General features: G+C 44.3%; 1 protein-coding gene across 9 annotated transcripts in view; it reads left to right on the top strand.

The window, feature by feature from the left end:
- Positions 1-20,929, top strand: part of Iqck (IQ motif containing K) — a 149,058-nt gene that overhangs the window by 1,051 nt on the left and 127,078 nt on the right. For 8 of the 9 annotated variants that reach the window (XM_063226593.1, XM_063226592.1, XM_063226590.1 and 5 more), the window contains exons 2-4: positions 7,134-7,198; positions 10,352-10,481; positions 11,315-11,412. In XM_063226593.1, the coding sequence (XP_063082663.1) occupies positions 7,134-7,198; positions 10,352-10,481; positions 11,315-11,412 (293 nt within the window). Of the gene's footprint in view, positions 1-7,133; positions 7,199-10,351; positions 10,482-11,314; positions 11,413-12,925; positions 13,161-20,929 lie in introns of those variants that run through there. The other variant, XM_063226597.1, reaches the window with a different exon arrangement.

Genomic DNA, 20,929 nt, shown 5'->3' with positions numbered 1-20,929 from the left:
TAAGGACTCAGACGCTTGTGGCCACCATTACTGTCTTCTTTTGGTTAGTGTTGCTATGTTCAGCCTAGCCTTGAACTCAAGGTGCTTTTTTGCCTCAGCTTCTTGGGTAATGAGATTACAGGTGTTCATCACCACACCCAGTTCCACCATCACTATTTTGAGTGTCTGAAACAACACAGTTTCTTAATCTGTGCCATCAAATATACTAGTCATGTGGGGCTGTTGAGCGTTTGAGATGTACTTAGCTGGGGCCTGGGGATTTAGCTCAGCGGCATAAGCGTCTGCCTTGCAAGCAGGCAGTCGTGAGTTCGATCCCCGGTACCAATAAAAAGGGAAAAAGACCAAAAAAAAAAAAAAAAAAAAAAAGAGAGAGAGAGATGTACTTAGCCTACTTGAGGAACTGAATTGCTTACTTAATTTTAGTAGCCACAAGTGGTTATTAGACTATGCAAGTCTAAATGTTTATTGAATGGGAACAAGAACAAATGCACTGATATGTGAAGGAGGAGGAGAAAGATGAGTTGAAAGAAATAGAGAATACAGAGGAAAAGAATAGTGGCCATTTTAGGGGACCTGTTTCTGCCTTTATCCAGTGCTTCCCCACTTACTAATCCGATTATTTAAATACAGAGTGACCAAAAATTGCATACTTTTTTCATTAATTTGTGTAAGATAATACAACAGGAAATATAAAAACTACAGCTTTATGAAATTTGTTCAATACAAGAATCAACTGGTTGAAATGCTCAGGATGGTATGTAAACAAATTGCTCAAGTGATACTCAGGGTAAACTGTTAAGTGGTTAAAGTTCTACATTACATTGCACTGGAAAAGAAAATCTTTCTTACCCTTTGCTGCTATGACCCAAGGAACTAACCCAGTCACTCTACCATAAAAATCCACTCAACTGTTTGAAGGTAGACATTGTGGCTTTTTCCCAATGTGTTCACTTCTCCAAGTAAAACAGTTCTATATAATAACAACTTAGTAAAAGGGTATTGTGGAGGGAGTTGCTCATCTCATTTATAGAAGAATCACTGTACCTACCTCACAGAGTGGTTTTAGTCAGTTTATTTGGTACATCAGGCCTGTAGGAAGAAAGCAAAAATGGAGGATGTGGAGGCTATTTGAGAATCAAGTGAATTGATGCCATTTATAAAGTAGTGGAGTTTAAAAATTGAAATTAATGAGATCAAAGATGGTGAATTATATACATAGACACTGTCATGATTATTTTAACCTAACTGATTAAATCCAATTCTTAAACATCTAACAAATGCACTTTCTGTAACACTGAATAAATTTAGTTTCTTACAAGAAATATGAAAATAAGCTTTTGTGGTAATACTATCTTTAGGTTAAGCATTACATTTTATTAGGATGTCTCTTATTTAAAAAGTAAATAACTAGATGGCACAGGCCTACCAGGAACCCAATTTCAGTGAAGACAAAATACAATATAGGTAAACAGGTAATTTAAGACTTTTATGCTCCCTGGTTCATGCTCTTTCTTGTGGTGTGTGTGCATGCCTGCCTCTTTGATAACTTATTTATGTGTTTCACTTTTTGCCTCTCTTCTTCTAGTGATGACTGTGGACTTTGTATTTTCAAAAGCACTTGTAGTAGTTCCAATAAACTTTTTTTCCAAGGCTTCTAACCAAATCTTAGCTTGGCTTGTGACTTATGATGTTTAACTATGGTTTTAATCAAGACCTCATGTAAATATTTGGAGCTTACAGTTTTCTGTTTTCTATTGCTGTGATTACCCTTAGCAATATCTTCCTTACTGTCCTTGATTCATCACTTAATCAGATACTCTGCAGCTCAGAAGCCCTCATACTATGATAAAATCTGATCCCTTGTCCCGCCTGCCAAATACCAACATGGATCAGTTCTGAATCAATGTTTGTTCTTCAGCACAGCAGCTGAGCAAACCAGAGAAAGACATCAGCTAATTCTCAGCACTGCTCACATCCATTGACATCTATCAGTACTTTGCCCATGCCCCTACACCAGTCCCAAGGTATCAGTTCTTTCTCAGATGTGCTGTGAAAACACTTGGTATGGAAGCCATTCACTGAGAAGAATCAGGCATTTAGTAATTTCTTTGTGCCAACATAAATATTTGTGTCTGTATATGTGGAGGAAGTATTCACCCCACTATTCACCTCTTAGCCCCCCCCCCCCATCTAGGCTTTGGTATTGCACTAGTCAGCTTTCTGTTGCTGTAACAAAATACCTGGCGACGAAGAGACAACGAACTTAGAGAAAGAAAGATTTTATCTCATTGTTTGAAAGGCTCAGACCACATTCCCTGGCCCCATTGCTTTTGTCCTTTGTCAAGGCAGAAACATGCCAGAAGAGGGATCAGAAGAAAGCTGCTCACCTCTTGGGAGCTGGGAAGCAGAGAGGGAAAGCAATGTACCCATCACAGGCACACCCCCAGGGATCTGCTTCCTCCTACCGCGCCCCATCTTCTCAGAGCCCATTCAGCTGTTAAGTCGTCTTCCCCTCAGCCAAGTATCCAGAAAAAACACACTGCTCTTGTTCACACCACTTCCGTTTCCGTTCCCTTGTCAGCTCAAAGTAGACTAGTTTCTACTTCATTTCTTAAAGAAGTTTCTCTCATGCTTTCAAACATGTATTTGCCAGGGCTGGGAACTGTTTTCAGTGGAGGATCAGGCATGACCCAGACACCAACAAATTCATGATTCCAGGCAATTCTAGACACAACAAATTACATTGCAGTGAATATTACCATCATTCACTCAACTGTCTAGTTCAGAAACTGGGGATTCATCTTACATATTTCTCTTTTACTTTGCATGATTATGTTTATTTGCCCATTTCTGTGGATTCTACTTACAGAGTGTTGTACAAAATGAGCTACTGTTCCTACTTGTTCTTTAAGTTCATTTAACAATCATATAAGATTGTTTCTCTAATCCCATTTATAAGTTTCAGTAATTGAAAGATTATAAAGTTATAAATTTAGCATACCTAACTTCCTTAACCACTTACAATGCAGAACAAATCAGACGAGCAAATTTCTCTGACCATCAGAGCAACTCTTAGAAATTAAATGAATCAGCTGAGTGTTTGGCCCAAGGCCTATAAATACCAGCCCTCTGGGAGGCTGAAGTGGGAGGACTGCAACTTCAATCTTAGCCTGGGAAATTTGGTAACTTAGCAAAACTCTGCCTTAAGATTTTTTAAAAAATTAAAGGCTGGGTTGTAGCTCATGTAACTCTGTGTGAAGGCCCCAGTACTGAAATAAAAAAGGCAAACTGGTAAATGATTTTAAAGAGTTCATTGCTATGTACAGACAATTAAATTCACTTGTACCTTTTAGTATACTAGCAAGTTTGTAATTAATTATATTAAAATTGAAATCATAAGGTGAAACTGACATTTTCAAACATGCTATATTTTCTTAAACATTTCAAAATCTTCAAATAAACATCTGATTGCACTGCAGCTACTGTATTTTCCTATACTTCATAATAATTTCAACTGTGTATCTTTGGTGGTCACATGATGTAGAAATTTGTCTTTTCTATCAAATTTAACAGAACTAAGAAATTTCACTGAAAAAGTGCAAATAGCAAAGAAATGTAAAGAAAAGGTTCATTTCAAACATGTGAGATTGAATATACCTTAGAGAAAGAGGCGGTTTCACTGTTAGGAATAGAAGTTGATGTAAACTTTCTGTAGGAAAGTTTGGCCATTTGCCCAAATGGTAACTTTTTTCTTTATCAGAATAATTATAAGAATTAATCCTACAAAGATACTTCCATTCAGATCAATGATATATTTATAAAGCTGCTCATTGCAGTACTGCTTGCAATAATGAATTGGAAATAACCCAAATGCCCACCAGCAGGATACTTGTTAAATAAATGTAGTGTATCATATATATAGTAGTACTGAAAGGCCCAATATTCAGCTCCTAGGTTAGTTTCTGGCTTGTAATGGGCTCTCAGTAGATAAGAATGAGTGAATCTAATGGTTTCTTGCTGAACTGTGTCTTATGTGTCTATTAGCCACTCCATATTCATCCAACAAGTATTTGGAGACACAGCTGCACAAACAAACCCAGGTACTTTCCTCACCAAACCTACAATCTATTAGTGAAGATAGCTTTAGTTTTTACACAATTTAGATAAGGGGGAAATAGATGGAATTATGAAGAGAAAGAGAATTCAAAAGTTCTATGCTTGAACAATTTGACATATATATATATTTGTCTTTTTGAGACAGGGTCTCACTATGCAGTTCAGACTGGCCTTGAGCTCACTTTGTAGCCGAGGCTTGTCTCGAACTCTCAACGATCCTCCTGCCTCAGCCTCCCAAGTGCTGGTATTACAGGCATGAGCCACCACGCCTGGCTATTGTATATGTTTTAAACTCAAACACTTTTCATGTTATCTCAAGTGGTTCTCAAGGCCATGGAGGAAGAATGGGGAATTCACCTGCTTGCCCAAATGGGAAAAATGGTAGCAGAGCTGCAGCTGGTGTGGTATGGCAGGCAAAATTCTAGCATGCCCCTAGATTTTCATCTTCCAGTGCATATATCCCTTTGTTACTCTGTCAAACATCATCTACCCAGGTATGCTTTGAAAATATTCTCCAGATGTATTTAAAGTCCTTAATCAGTGGGCTTTGAATTAGGAAGGTTATTGTGGGTGAGCCTGAACTAATCAGGCAAGCCCTTGGAAGAAGTTAGAAGTCAGGAGTTCAACCTACGAGACTCGTTGGGCTTGTACCAATAGCCATTTTGCACTGCCTTTGGCAAGGACTCCAAGAGGTCCTTTAGAAACTGAGTAGCCTTTAGCTGACAGCTGACAAGAACCAGGGACTTCAAACCTGCAACCTGAGAAACTGAATTTTACTAACTAGTGAGCTCAGGAAAGGACCCTGATTCTCCGATAAAATCACAGGCATGGCTGGTGCCTTCCTTCAAGCCAAATGGGACCTGAATCCATTCCCAAATGACACTGTGTATGTGCATGCGTGCCTGGGGAGGGGAGTATCCCTGTGGACTGAACCCAAGACTTCTTCCCTAGAACCCAACTACTTCCCTAAAACTTTTCAGTTTTTAAAAAATTTTGAGTCAGGATCTCACTAAGTTGCCAAGTGTTATGGTTTAGTTCTAAATATCCCTTGAAGCCTCATGTGCTCAGACATCGGACCTTAGGAAGATGAGTGGGTTATGAGAGTGGTAGAGCTGACTTGCTGTTAGGAAGTGGGTCTGGTAGGAAAAAGCAGTCACTGGGGGTGTGACCTAGGAGATTATCTCTTTTTTGGACTTCTCCATTCTCTCTCTCTCTCTCCTTCCCTCCTCCTCCTCCTTCTCTTCTTCCTTTCTCTCTCTCTCTCGCTGTCTCTCTCTCCCCTTCCCCATTGCCATACCATGATCAGCTCTCCTCTGCTATGTCCCTCTGTCATATTCTCCTGCCTTGGAGCCAACCAACTGAAACAAGAGCCAAAATAAAACTCTTCCTTTTAAGTTGTGGTTGTCCAATATTGTCTCAGCAACAAGAAAGTGACTAACACATCCAGGCTAACCTCAAATTTGTGGTCCTCCTGCCTGAACCTTCTGAGTAGCTGAGATTACAGATGTGTGCTAATATACCCAGCTCTATCCCAAGACTTTTAGCTCAAGGGAACCATAATGAAATTTGTATTGCTTTAAATCCCTAAATTTGTAGTACAGTAGTACTCCTCTGAGATTTTACTTCTTGTTATTTTAGTGTGCAATCAACTGTGGTCTGAAAATGTTCTTATAAGGAATTTTTTTTTCAAACAGAATTCGTAATTGTAAATAACTTACAAGATTATCATAATTATTTTTTGAGATAGGGTCTTGCTAAATTGCTCACTTACTAAGTTGCCACTGTGCCTGACTTGTTCTGTTTTATTATTAGTTATTGTTTGATCTCTTATTGTGTCTAATTTATGTTAAACTATCATAAGTATATATGAATAGAAAAAACATACCTCTGTAATATTCAGCATAATCTGTGACTTTAAGCATCTGACAGACATCTCAGGACATACCTTGAGGGGGAGGAAGGATAAAGGATATGTTTACTTTATCTCACTGTAACAATTTCCTGAGATAATCAACTTACCAAGACAAAGCGTTTATTTCGGCTTGCAATTTTTAACATTTCAGTACATGGTTGACTGGTCCTGTTACTTACAGGCCTGTTGGTGTGGCAGCACATTAGAGGGACTTTACGACAGAGCAAAACCATTATTCTCATGGCCAGGCAGCAAAGGAGAAGGAAGAGGCTGGAGCCTCACTCTTCCTCTCCCTGTCAAAGGCACATCCCCAGCGACAGGAAGGCCTCCCATCAGCCCCGCCTCGTAGATTCCACCACCTCCCAATGTGCCATGTGTTAAGCACATGGGCCTTTGAGAGACATTCTAGATCCAAGCTACAGCAACTGCTATAACTTGCCATACAGAATTAGCTGTTGTAAGGAAGCAAAAACTTAAGAGTTCAAAAAAAAGGTTGAGTAATCTAGTACTAATAAAACTGATATACAGTACATTGCATTCCATCAGTGCCATCTTACTTAGGAACTTTATTTTTCTTCATCATTGCAGCGTGAATGTGCAGTTGCCTTTAAAACACTAGACTTTCCAGAATTCTGTTTGCTAGTCTTTCCTTTAAGGATGGACCTATGTCTACCCCAAGCACATTTTCTGTCCCCCTCTCAGCAGTAGGGCAGCACTCAGGGTGAAATGTTCTCTGTTAGTCTCTGTAGTAGTAGTTAGTAGTAGTCAGTGCTACTGTCCTCTTCTCTTAACCACCCTCCCTATCATATCCTTCCCCTTATTTCTTGTAGATATGTTTGAGCAAAATCTAAGTCATAGGTTCTTTGGAAAAGTCTCAGACTCTTATATAAAGCCTGGCTGTTTCATGTGAGAGACCATCTCATCTCATCTATTTTAAACAAAGTGGCTTATCCATATTAAGTATTCACCTGCAACAGCCCATTGTTTTTCGTTTCTGTAAAGTACCAGCTGAAATAAAATTATGATTGTCTTTCTTAGTGAAAAGGACATAACATCACAAACTGCAATGAAATATAAAATTGAAGACTTTCTCCCTTTTCTTTAGAGTATGAAGCGGAGCTGCCTTCCTTTCCAGAAGGATATATAATCAAACATGAAAATCCAGTTATTGTGAGTAATTCCCAAGTCTCAGCCTACTAAGAGACTCTCAGATGAGAATAGTGTGGGTGGCTGAGGAAGGTTGGGTGACGTCAGGAGTTAGGCAAGATGGGGGAGACATTGGAGTTAGCACTAGAAATATGGGGCCACCCTAAACCCACCGTTAATTGTGTGTAAATTTTAGTTTCTGCATCTACTGAATAGGGAAAGTGTAACCCATGGGGCTTAGAAGAGCTCATGGGTGAGAGAGGCCTTTATAATGGATCTAACATGATATCTATATTGAGGACATTTGTGAACAGAGAAGGCTTCTCTGTGTGCCAGGGCAGACCAGGTGAAGACAGAAGGTCAGGAACAAGCCAACCAGAAAGGGAGACCCTTGGAAGTATGCCTTGGGATTAATAGGCAATAATGAAGTTTAAACTTCCAAAAACATAGCCAGGCCTGGTAGTATATGCCTGTAATCCCTGAACTTTGGGAGGCTGAAGCAGGATGATCAGAAGTTCATCCCAGTCCAGACTATTTAGCTGTATCTCAAAATAAGAAATAAAAAGTGGGCTGTGGATGTATTCAGTATAAAGGACCTGTGTTCAGTCCACAGAACTGAAAACAAAAATGCTGAAACCTGAGCAGGGTCATATTGATGGACCCCAAATCTATATCTCTCTACTGCCACCAGCTTCTCTCTGCCACTAATGTCAGTCTCTGCCTCTGACAGATATTCTGTGTCTAAAGCTCTTTTTTGGTTTATAATTGTTCCTTTTTCATAGTATCCTGTTTCTTTTTTATTAACAATGGCAAAGTTTTATTAAGGGTAGAAAAAGAAACAGGCTCTACAGAGGAAATTCGGGCCAGTAAAAGTAGGAAGGAATACACCCCCTAGTATGAGGGTGACCACCATGTAAGAGAGGACACAGTATCCTTTTTTTTGGTGTATGAGTACAATTCTGTCTCGGATTTTTCTGTAGATACTAATTACATTTCTCTCCCCTGAATTATTTGTCCTTATTCCAGAGTCATTTGCTCTGTTTTGATCTTAATCCTTGTCTTTTATACTATTGATTTTCTTGACTTGTGCAAAAGAGTTTTTGTTGTTGTTGTTGTTGCCATTGTTGCTTTGTTTTGGTCCTGAGAATTGAATTCATGACCTCATGCTTGCCAGACTGGTACTGTGCCACTGAGCTCTGTCCTTGGCCCTTGTGCACCAGGATTTTACTATTTATTTAAAATTTAAAATGAGGGCCTCAGTGGATTTTTCTGTATAGCTAGTATCTGAGGCTTTTCCAGAAAGACAGAACCAGTAGGTGTTAAATACAGAGATGGATAGATAGATGACAGGGTCCCTATTAGGGGAATTGATTCACAGGGGATTATGAAGGCTGAGAAGTTCCATGGTAGGCAATCTGTAAGCTTAAAAAAACCCAGGACAGCCAGTAGTATAGCTTAGTCTAAATCCAGAGGCCTCAGAAACAAGGATGCTGATGGTATGAATCTCAGACCAAGGCCAAAGATCTTTTTGGCCTTGCACTTGAACTGATGCAAGTCCTAAAGTCCAAAAGCTATAGAACATGGAATTCTGATGTCTTGGGCAGATTGAAAAGGGCATCTTGTCTCCAGAAGAGAGAATTTTGCTTCCACCTGCTTCTGAATTCCATTGGTTCCAACTGAGTGATGCCTGTCCATGTTGGGGGCAGATCTTTGCCCCTCAGTCTACCAACTCACTGGCTGATCTTCAGAAACATCCTTATGGATAAACCTAGAAATGCTGACTTTTTGTTTTGAGACAAGATCTTGCTTCATAGTCCAGGCTGCCTGAAACTCAAAATGCTACTCCTGCTTTGGCTTCCCAAACTCTAGGATTACAGGTCTGTGCCACAATACCCTGCTAGAAATGCAGTTTTACCAGCTATCTCTGCATGCATTAATCCAGAGAAATTAACCTTCAAAACTATCCAACACAGCTGGTGTGCTTTTCTTCTACCACTTTACATGTAGGTTTTCTGGATAATTATTTTTTACAAATAAAAAAACCCTGAGCAGTTGGTTATGGGAAGTCCCCTGGACTTAGCTTATGCTAGTCTCCTGGAAGGTTTTCTTCATGGTGAGCTGTTAGTCATTATTTGGGGCTTAGTTACTTTTCTCATTGCTAAAATACCAACACCTAAAGTTAAAGGGGGAAACGTTTATTTCAGCTCACAGTTAGTAGAGGTTTCAGTCCATAATTGGCTGGGTCCTCGGCAAGGTGGCATGGCAGAGGGCCATCACAGAGGAGAGACAGTTTGTGGCAGGCCGAAGAAAACAAAAACAAGCCTCTTTGTGTCTGTTATGTGGTATCCAGGCTATCCACCCTTAGGGTACTCACACCCTTAATCCTAGCACCCATAATCCAAACTTTGCAGCATGAATCAGTTCCAATATCACATACTCTAGATCCAGCCACTTCTGAAAAACCACCTATGATTATATAACGCTTTGGGGGAACATCTAGATACAAACCATATCAGGGGCTGAGCAGGAGGCCTCCAAATCAATATTTAGTGTCTTGGATTTTGTTTTGTTTGGGCCACCAGCATGGTACCCTACACAGTTCTGCTTCCTCTCAGGCTGTTTGTTTCGTTTGTTGACAAAAGTGTGATTGGAGAGGAGGAGAGCTGGATGTAAAACAGGCTGGTGTGAAGGTAGCTTTGTCAGTACCGAGAGGCACAGGAATGTGGGCTACAGGCCAGCGGAGTCCAGCCAGATTTTCTCGCAACCCTGCTGTGTGTCGTTCCCTTTCTCTCTGGCCCTCTGTGATGCCTGGCAACTCTAAGCCCTGAGCCTCTTTGGAATTCTGGTGGGAAAATACACTTGTGTCCTCACAAGCCATTTCTTCCGGTGGCTACCACTTGCCTTCCCACTTACCAATACAGGCTTCATCCCAGCTTCTTTTGGATTTATTGTCCAATCTCTCATCCACAGATGGCTCTCCTGCTTTTTCTACTAGGGTTTTATTCCTTGACTGTCATTTATAGGTATCTCAGGAGGCAAAAGAGACAAAGATGTTTGTTCTGTGTGCCTCTTGAACCTAAAATCTAACATGGAATTTTATTCCTTTGTAAGGTTATAAAAGAAAATAATTATTTAAACTGTTGCTATGAATTGACTCCCTTCCCTGTCCACTGCCAGGTTTCATTATTGGAGGAACTGATTTCCCACGACTTCAACACAGAGCAATATTTCCCAGCTTCCCAATTCATCACCGCCTCGAACATACCCTGTCCTCAAAATAAATCGGAAACAGTCGATCCAAAAACATGTAAGTAAGGAAGTGGGGCTTCATCTTTTATAGTTTTGGGTTTGTAACATTGCAAAACCACAGAGGGGGTGGTCACACAGGCTTCAGGGAGATCACAAAAATAAGACTATATTCTTCTTTTAAGTTTTTTAACCTTTTAATTACTTCATGTATCTAACTGTATTCACCAGATTTTCAATAGTGTGTGTTTTTATTTTTCAGAAAAGTATCCTCAATGCCACTGATTTATCTTTAAATTTAAAAGGTAATAGAAATAGTGAAAACAAGCAGACTGGGATTCTATATTAAATACAAAGGAGGGCAGGAAAGATAAAAGCAAATGCAAAAAGTAGAAGAAAAGGGGATGCTGCCCTCCCTTGAGGCAGATCCTGCCCCCAGCCCTGATTTCTCTGGCTTTTCTAGTGGCTGGCCCTCTGCTCCCAGTTTGTTTTGTGCGTTTTACTGATGTGCTTTGGACCTTGGAAACCACTGCTACCACTGCTGTGGTCCTACGGTGTGTCCAGGATACTCCCACCCCAATTCCTCTCTAGTCTCCATTCCTACCATGCTTTCCTGGTGTAAGTCTCTCTGTACCTCTGGCATCCTTACTGTTACTGTCTCAGGACTGTAACAAGCCAGTGTTACAGCTGGCCCTATGGACCTGGCCTATTCTCACCAGACCATAGAGGAACATTTTATTTCTTTATTAATACAGACCAGTTCAGGGATTTGGAACAAAATGTCACATTTGAGGTCATGTTATTGAAAGGTCTGGATCTTTTTTGGTCCAGCAACAAATGTCCCTCCCGGATGAACTTGGGAAGCTTGAGATCTACCATGGGATTTCGTTTTAGGTTCTCCTAGAGAATATTTGGAAACATTCATCTTCCCAGTTCTACTTCCTGGAATGGCCAGCCTACTTCACCAGGCAAAACAAGAAAAGTGTTTTGAGGTTGGTTGTTTGGCGGGGTCCTTTATTTTTAAATTCTCAATTCTTCATTTTAATCAGATGGTAGCTTATTATCTCAGTACTATCAAGTTGTTACTCTCAAAATGACCTCTTTGGAACGGAAAGCCTGTGTTTTGGGTCACTTTCCCAAGCCCAACAGTGACATGCAGTTATGCACATACACACACCATTATCTGTCTGGTCTCCCAGGCTCTGGAGAGGCTTTCCATCCTGTTTGGAGTCCCTGCCTGCCCTTCTTACGTATAATTTGGCATCTTCTGGGTTTTTTGTGCCTTGTATTCCTGCTTATTTCACACAGTGATTCAAGCTAAACTTCCTTCTTACTTGGCTCCCTGCTGGCTTCTGCCTGCTGCCATTCATACCTGCTGTCCTGAAGGCCACCTGAATGGGAGAGGCGTGGTATGCACTGGGTGCTCGGTGACTACTGGTCATTACCACACAACAGCCAGTTATCTGTCCCAGCTGTCTTCTGAGCCTGCCGTCCTTACATGTAGCTACCCTTACATGCTCCCTCTCTTTAGCAGTTCACAAGATACTTTGGGTACATGTGTTCCCTGCAGTTTTGCTTCCTAGAATTTTGGTTTATACCCCCCACACACACATACATGTACACACACACACACACACACACACAGAGTAAAATAACATTTACAGTTGACCCAAAAGTTATCCTGTATCGGGCATCTGTTCACGTCCATTATTGCAGTTCACACACATAAGAGCCTTGCAAAGTGCCTTTTATTACCATTATCTGTATTCTGCAGATGAGAAAACGGAAGTATAGAGAGGTCTCACATGTGATCAAGGATAAATGGCAGGGCTAGGATTCACATCCAGATTAAGTGAGTCAAAATAACACTTAAGTTGGCAGCAGGGCTGGGGATGTAGCTCACTGGCAGAGCGCTTGCCTAGCATGCACAAGGCCCTGGGTCCCATCCCCAGCACTGAAAGATAAAAAAGAAAAGAAAAAAAACTGGCAGTAATTGTGATGGAAATCCAATTGATACCAACATCCTGGATTCATAAAAAATTAACAGATATTGGAATCACCTACCTAGTTGCTCTTTACGCCAGGAAATACATCCTGTCCCAATGGTACTTTTATATACTGAGAAGGCAATTTTAATGTGTTCAAGTAAATACCCAGTTTTTCTTAACCAGTGCCTTGATGTATGACCCCTCTCATCTCTTCATCACCCTGTATTTTAATTCCCCCTAATTCTTGTCACCTGAGACACTCAGAATGACATTCCGTTTCATAAGGGCTCACTATATAAGTTGTGTCTTCAGTGAGGCAGTAATGAATTATTAGACCCTGGTCAGAATTTGGATAGCACAGGATGTTAGCTTTTTGTCAATATAATAGTTGAGATAATAAACTTATAAAGAGAAAAAGTTTATTTGTTGTCGATGTCCGCTCCCGGCCGGCAGGAAGGACACACGACAAAGTCTGGTAGTGGACAACCTTTTCTTTTTATTTTCCTTCTCCGTACAGCCTGCCCTGGGATCGCTCCCAGCCGAAGCCTCCTCTGGTCCGCTCCCCGCGGCTCCTTTTGTGCTTCAGTCTGCCCCAAAGCCTCTACCGGTCCGCTCTCCGCGGCTCCTTCTGGGCTTCTACTTCCGGGCTTCTACCTGGCTTCTTCTTCCGCCCAGGGGTGGCACCGGTATATATACGGGTACAGTGTCCAATCATGTTAAAGTAAGCAAGGCAAGCTGATTGGCTAACATCATCAGTTGCCAGGCAGACTATATTGTTGAGCGGGTTGTTTACGCGGTAAGCAGGAAACTAACATATTCGATGGGAGGGGTAATCTACCTCAGGCTTTGCTCTTTACCACAGGCCGCACGTCCGCCGCGCAAGGCGAGCTATCACAGACGCGGCTCCCAACATCTCCCCCTATTTTATTTTTTATGAATGTGCGCATCGTAGCCCTTCCTGGACTGGGTGCAGAGGCTTATGCCCTATGTGTAGGTCCACCGTAGGTCCTTGGCTTAGACCCTGGTTGGCCATGCCATGGTCTGCCAAGGCCCTGAGGCCCTCGTCCTTTTTCTAGGGCCAGGCACAAACTGGACGGAACCTGGATGCACACAAGCTTGCACTCATTTCCTCTCCGTAAAGAAATCCCCTCGGAGAGAAATTTAGACCTGGGCAGCATCTAACAGTCCAGCGGCTTACGTGCAGGATGGGGTAGGGCCTGGCTTAGGTCGAGTCGTGCTGGGGAGGCACGCTCTTACCCGTCATTGACTCACCTACCCTGCTGTGTATTGTCACCTTATGGAGGAGAATGAGGGATGCCCGCCATATCTAGACTCGGTCGTGGGCCAATTGAGCAAGCCATGCATATGCCTGAGGATCTTCTTGTCCATTTCGGGCTACCGCTATTTCTATTCATCTTATTGGTTGGTCTGTGATGGATCTCCAGTAGGGCAGGTCTGATCTTCAGTCGAGGGCTTTGTTGCCTGTGTCAGTCTCTCCGGTATCCACAGTGGTTCTCGTCCCGGTTCCTGTGGGAAAACACAAACCGCGCCTCGGTTCCAGCTGACCACTGGATCCGGGCCCATCCATTGTCCTGTCAGGACATCTTTCCACTTCACCCACCCTTTATGGTTGGGGGAAGGGTTGCAGTGCTCCACAGCTGGGGAGCAATTATCATTATTTAAATTTAAAAAATTGTGTGTGAATAGTGCCATGGATAATCGTGCCTTTGGGGCCAGGCCTTGGCCTACTCCCCCTTTTTGTTTTTGTAAAATTTCTTTGAGGCTTCTATGAGCCCTCTCAATGATTCCTTGACCTTGGGGATTGTATGGGATACCATGTTTTAATTGAACCTCCATCATTTTGCAGAACTCATTGAAGGCTTTGCCTATATAGGCTGGTCCATTATCAGTTTTTAATATTTTTGGTTTGCCCCATGCGGCCCAAGCTGCCAGGCAATGATTGATCACATTAGACACTTTTTCACCTGTTTCTGCTGTTGCAAATATGACGTGAGAACAGGTGTCTGTGGAAACATGAACATATTTAAGAGTCCCAAACTCCTGTATATGTGTGATGTCCATCTGCCAAACATCACCAGGGATCAAACCTCGAGGGTTTACTCCCATCGGTATGGCAGGTTTGTATGTGGCACAGGAGTCACATAGTCGCACGATATCTCGTGCATCTGCTCTAGAAACATGGAAATGGTTTGCTAGTGTCCTGGCATTAACATGAAATTTATCATGGAAGGCACGGGCTCGCTCGATTGGTGTTAGTAAGGTAAAAATCCATAACGGGCGAGTGGCAGTGTCAGCAGCCGCATTCCCCTGTGCCATGGGCCCCGGCAGGGATGTATGTGCTCTTATGTGGGTGGTGAAGACCTTATGGTGTCTGTTCTGAAGCAATGTCTGGATAGACAGGAACAGTCCAGCCACTGTGGAAGTGGATCTAATTAAACTGGCAGTCTCAAGCACTTGCATAGCATTGACCACATACCTAGAATCGGAGACAATGTTAATGGCTTCTGAGAACCGTTCAAGAATCATTTTAACGATCTGCAGTTCTACCACCTGAGGCTGATCTGGTTTAAATTGTATGGTAACCGGGGGCTTGCCTAGGATCACATAGGCGCCTATCCCCGTCTTGGAGCCATCTGTGTATATTGTAGTTGCTGGGACTAATGGCTCAGAGGCAGTAACCTTTGGAAAAATTATAGGGTGCTGAGTGACAAATGACAAGATAGGGTCTTTAGGGTATTGATTGTTTATATCCCCATGGAAAACACATCTCAGAATGGCCCAGGTATCTATGCAGGCAGCCAGGGTCTTGATCTGGCTGGCGGTATAGGGTACTCGGATGGCTCGTGGTCCCGAGCCAAAATGTTGGACAGCTCTATCATGCGCTTCAAGGGCCAATGAAGCGACTGCCTCCAGGTAATGCTCTATGACTTTTGCAGGTGAGACCTTAGGGTGTACCCACAGTAGTGGTCCTTTCTGCCAAATCACCGCTGTAGGCTGTAGACTAGTCTGTAGCAAACAGACATCAAAGGGTCGCCCTGGTTCAATTCTGTGTAAGGTAGCCCCACCTAAGGCTTTTTCCACTCTCTGTAAGGCAGCTCTTGCCTCAGGAGTGAGCCTCCTGTGGGAGGCTATATCTGGGTCTCCCTTCAGAAGGTCGAACAGGGGTTTGAGATCTGAATTTGGTATATGTAAATATGGCCTAATCCAATTAATGTCTCCCAATAGCTTTTGCATGTCATTTAGGGTCCTAACGCCATCCATCCTAATGGTGACCTTCTGCGGAGAGACTAGCATAGGGGAGATTCTCGCGCCTAAGTAGGTCACCATTTCTCCTCCCTGAATCTTGTCGGGGGCAACATGCAGATTAGCTTGTCTCAGGGCCTCGACCAACTGGCTGAGCATATTATTTAGCATGTCTGGGTCCCTGCCGCTGAGCAAAAGGTCGTCCATGTAATGCATACATCTTATCTTGGGAAAGGATTTTCGTAGGGGGGCCAGTAGGGAATCAAGGTAAATCTGACACATAGTGGGACTGTTGGCCATACCTTGGGGCAACGTTACCCACTCGTATCTGAGATCAGGGCTTTCTTGGTTAATGGTGGGCAAAGTAAAGGCGAACCTATGAGTGTCCTCTGGGTGCAGGGGAATTGAGAAGAAACAGTCTCTAAGGTCTATAACATAAACTGGCCAGGACTGAGGGATGGCTGAGAGAGCTGGCAGCCCCCTCTGGACCGCCCCCAGGGGCTGCATCTGCGCGTTGACCGCCCTTAGATCATGGAGCAGCCTCCACTTGCCAGACTTTTTCTTAATTATAAAAATGGGGGTGTTCCATGGGGAGGTTGACGGCTTAATATGTCCTAATCTAAGTTGTGTACTGACTATTTCTGACAAGGCTAATAGCTTCTCCTTAGGCAGGGGCCACTGAGGTACCCAAACCGGATCATTTGATTTCCAGGTGATTTTGATCGAAGTGGGTAGGAGAGCTTCTTCAGCGGCCCCTAAGAAAAACCCAATCCTTGCCTACCTTTTTTGTTTTCTACTGGTATTGGGGATGTCCGACCCTGCAGGGCATTGCCCAAGCCTTTGCCGGGGGTATATCCCTGGTTCCTGAGTATATCCTTAGCCTGGGGGGAGCAGTTTGACGTAAGCGTGACATCCATCTGAGTGAGGATGTCCCTTCCCCATAGAGACACTGGCAACTGTAACACAAACGGTTGGAAATGGCCCTGATGACCCTCCTCATCGCACCAGAGCAGGGTTGAAGCACCAACCTGAGGAGCTGACACCATCCCCAGGCCCTGCAGCGTGTTATCTGCAGTGTTGGTGGGCCAGTTGGAAGGCCAATCCTTTCTGGAGATAATGGAACGGTCAGCTCCTGTGTCTAGGAGCCCTGTTATATTCTTGCCATTGACCTTAAGTGAGAGCATGGGCCTTTTACCAAGTGTCATATGGAGTCCCTCAAAGACTTCCCCTGAGGAACCGAAACCTTGACTTTCTCTAATTTTCTGCTTTGAGGGAAATCTCTTGTGGAGACTGGGGAGCAGCAAGAGCTGCGCTATCTTGTCTCCTTTATTGATTACCATAGTACCCACAAGAGATTGAACCATAATTTTAATATGTCCTGTGTAGTCTGAGTCTATGACCCCTGGGACTACTGTGAGACCCCGAAGGGCCGTGGAGGATCTCCCGATCACCAGACCCATGGAATTTTCGGGTAACGGTCCCTTAAAGGTGGTTTCAACCACTTGAACACCCATATCAGGCACTAATATAAGTCCTGAGGCGACACTGAGGTCCACACCTGCTGACCCAGGGGTGGCCCTTGTTGAAGGCTGCCACCCTGAGCTGTCCTGTCTCTGGGGCGGGGGCCCGCCTGTGAAGGGGGCCCCCTCTGGCCGTTTTTTGGCTCTCTAGCATCTTGTCCACAAATACGGTTGCCCTGAGCATCAAAGACCGACCTACACTCCTCAGCTTTGTGTGATCCCTTTTTGCATCGCCCACAAACATATGGTTCTTCATTCCTAGGGCGAGGCCTAGCATCTGCATTGTTTGGGCAATGACGTTTAATGTGTCCTGGCTCCCCGCAGGCAAAACACCCTTTAGCCTTACATTCCCCTTCTAACCCGCGAGGTCCCCTCTGCTGTACAGCCGCGGCCAGGAGAGCAGCCACTCCCGAGTTGGAGAGCGGCCCCCCTATCTCTCTGCATATCCTAATCCAGGCGTTGAGGTCCTTGTTCTTATGAGGAGCTATCGCTGCCTTGCACTCCTTTGTACATTGCTCAAAAATCAGCTGTCTTACCAGCGGTTGAGCCACTCCCGGATCAGGAAATATCTTATCGGCAGCATCTTGCATTCGGGCCACAAAGTCAACAAATGGCTCTGTGGTACCCTGAATTATTTTTGAAAGACACAAGGAGGCTGTTCCGGCACCACTTACCTGTTTCCAGGCGCGGAGCCCTATGGCATTGATTTGTTCATAGACAGTGCCGGGGAACTGGGTCTGGTCATCAGCGTGCCGACCTTCTCCCATAAGCATTTCCTTGTTCCACCCCCGGTTTCCCCGATTGGCGTTTCTCTCAGCCTGCTCTGCAGAGAACTCTGCGTACCAGGCTCGCCAATCCAGGTAACTGCCCGAGGGCAGACACGCCTTTGCCAGCTGAATCCAGTCCGCGGGGGTGAGGGGCCCAGAAGACAGATTCTCCAGCATGGCAATGGTGTAAGGCGCAGTCGGCCCAAAGGTTGTAACTGCATTTTTAAGTTCTCTAATCTGCTTTATCTCAAAAGGCTCCCATACATTGCGTCCCTGGCCCATAGCTACTTGTACAGGAAATATCCCGTAGGGGCCACTATCTATCCCAGGTGGATGTACCTCATGAGACAAGCGTCCCCCCTGCCAAAGCCGCCTGTAAAAATACCGACCCGCCGGCGGCGGAGCATAAGACAGCGGCCGTGATTGGGCGGAAAATGGGGGCCCGTGCATCACTTCCTGTTCTGGCGAAAGGGGAGAGAGCTCCCAGGCGGCCGCCTCGTGGCAAGGAATCGCCTCCGGAAACGGCCCCCAAGGTGGGGCGGAAGGCTTCGCCTCCCTCTCGCGCCGGGGAGCGCTCAGGAGCTCTCTACTCCTCCGCAGACCAGGTTGAGCAGAGCGCAATTCGCGGGGCAACGCTGGAAAAGAACCCTGCGACTCCTTATTGAGCGATTTAGGCTCCTGACAGCTGGTCTCTTTGGCCTCCTTGCCATTCAACTTTCCCTCGTCCTCGGAGTCAGACGACTCCGAGGCTAGAGCCCCGTCCTCCTCCTTAGCATCCTTGTTCCCCTTGACGGACCCCTCTCGGGAGCTCCCTGACTGGGCCTGCTCAGATACCCTGCGTACTTTTGTAAGCTCTTGAGAGCTTTCTCCACAACCACCCTCGCTCTTAGTGTTGCTACCTAACATGTTTCCCATTTTTTAATATGTTACTCACCGCGTGAGGCCCAAGGAATCCGCCACTTACGCGTGAGCCTGAGGGGAGTCTAAAAGCCCTGTAGGTGCGCGCCACCCAGAGCCCAGGCTTATCCCCAACTCACCTGTCTCGCAGCTCTGTACTGGAGCGTTGTCCACTTCCACGTCTCGGGGGTGATCAGTCCCCGGGCGGGCCTCCAAATGTCGATGTCCGCTCCCGGCCGGCAGGAAGGACACACGACAAAGTCTGGTAGTGGACAACCTTTTCTTTTTATTTTCCTTCTCCGTACAGCCTGCCCTGGGATCGCTCCCAGCCGAAGCCTCCTCTGGTCCGCTCCCCGCGGCTCCTTTTGTGCTTCAGTCTGCCCCAAAGCCTCTACCGGTCCGCTCTCCGCGGCTCCTTCTGGGCTTCTACTTCCGGGCTTCTACCTGGCTTCTTCTTCCGCCCAGGGGTGGCACCGGTATATATACGGGTACAGTGTCCAATCATGTTAAAGTAAGCAAGGCAAGCTGATTGGCTAACATCATCAGTTGCCAGGCAGACTATATTGTTGAGCGGGTTGTTTACGCGGTAAGCAGGAAACTAACATATTCGATGGGAGGGGTAATCTACCTCAGGCTTTGCTCTTTACCACAGGCCGCACGTCCGCCGCGCAAGGCGAGCTATCACAGACGCGGCTCCCAACAATTTGTCTCACAATTTTAAAGATTCCATTCCAAGGCTAATTGGCCTATTGCTTTGGGCCTGTGACAAAGCAGCATATCATGGCAGGAGCTCATGGCAGAACAAAACTACTTATCTCACAAACCAGGAAGCAGTGAGAGAACGGAAAGGGCTTAGATAACCAGTGAAGTAAAGGCCTCCCTCCCACCAGCACCTGTCCCCCAAAGGTTCCACCACCACTCAGTAGCACAACCCTGGACATCAAGCCTTTAGCTCATGGACATTTGGGGGATGTTCAGCACCCCAACTATAGCAAACGTTTATGTGGCAAGAATTGAGAGTACACCGTTGGGCCACAGTATGTTATTTGACAATGGGGGTTCTACTCGATGAAGCAAAAAGCTCTGAGTTTGGTTTACAAGATCCTCTTCAGTCTTCTCCTCTCTCCTCTTCAGTCTTTCCCTCACTCATCCCTTTTGTTCTTTTCTTCATCCACAACTCTTACTTTTCAGGTAGTAACCTTTAGTCAAAAAGAACTACTTTAAGTTCCTTATACCAACCCCTACTTCATGGTCTCTGCATATGTTTCTTCTTTTTTTAGAAAAAATCCTTGAGCTCCTTTTTCTCTGCATATTTAAATTCTGCTTGCTTTTCCAAACTCAGCTGTATGACACCTCTTTCAGGCTTCCAGTTCCATGTTAGGCCCAAACTAGAAGTAATTGATCCCAGCTCTCAGATTTCAGAGTATTCATCTGTTCTGCATTTATGGTAAGACAGCCTTAATTAAGATATTCTTAACCATACATATTTAATTTTATACATGCCTGTCTCCAATGTTTTAAGTGCCTTGAGGACATATTCACTGTCTGATTTATTTTTGTACTTCTTCTCAGTGCTCCATATACTCTGCCCAGTGCCTACCATATGCTCAGTATACAGTTGGCCCTCAATAAATATTAAATAAATGAATACGTAGTCAGACATCAGCAAAGTGCCATTGTTACTGTGCCCTTGACCAAAACCTAGCTCTCTTCTAGTGAGCCCATCCTTGGGGGAGCAGCCTGGAGGGGTAAGGGAGGAGGAGGGCAACCATCTACTTAACAAGTTTAGTTAATAGGAAAGAATAGTGAATAGAAAAGATCACAGTCTGATCCCCTTCATATATTTAATTATGCAATCAATTAGTAACTGGGGCCTTAGTTTACAGTATAGTGGTTAAAAGTGACCTTAGAGTCAAAGTTGGCTAATTTTGAAGGCCACCTCTATCCCAGCTGGCTTTCCAGTTCAGTGTGATTTATTTCAGCTCCTAAACTACCATTGTTTCAATGTATGTAAAATAAAGATGAAGATAGTGTCTGCTCGTGGGATTATTAAACACATGCAAAATGCTTCAG

This window comes from Cavia porcellus, unplaced genomic scaffold (assembly GCF_034190915.1).
Source record: "Cavia porcellus strain 051 isolate PalLab524CR breed Dunkin Hartley unplaced genomic scaffold, mCavPor4.1 scaffold_16, whole genome shotgun sequence".
NCBI classification, from domain to species: Eukaryota; Metazoa; Chordata; class Mammalia; order Rodentia; family Caviidae; genus Cavia; species Cavia porcellus.
Note: the sequence above shows the minus strand (reverse complement) of the source record. Positions and strands in the feature narration are given on the sequence as shown.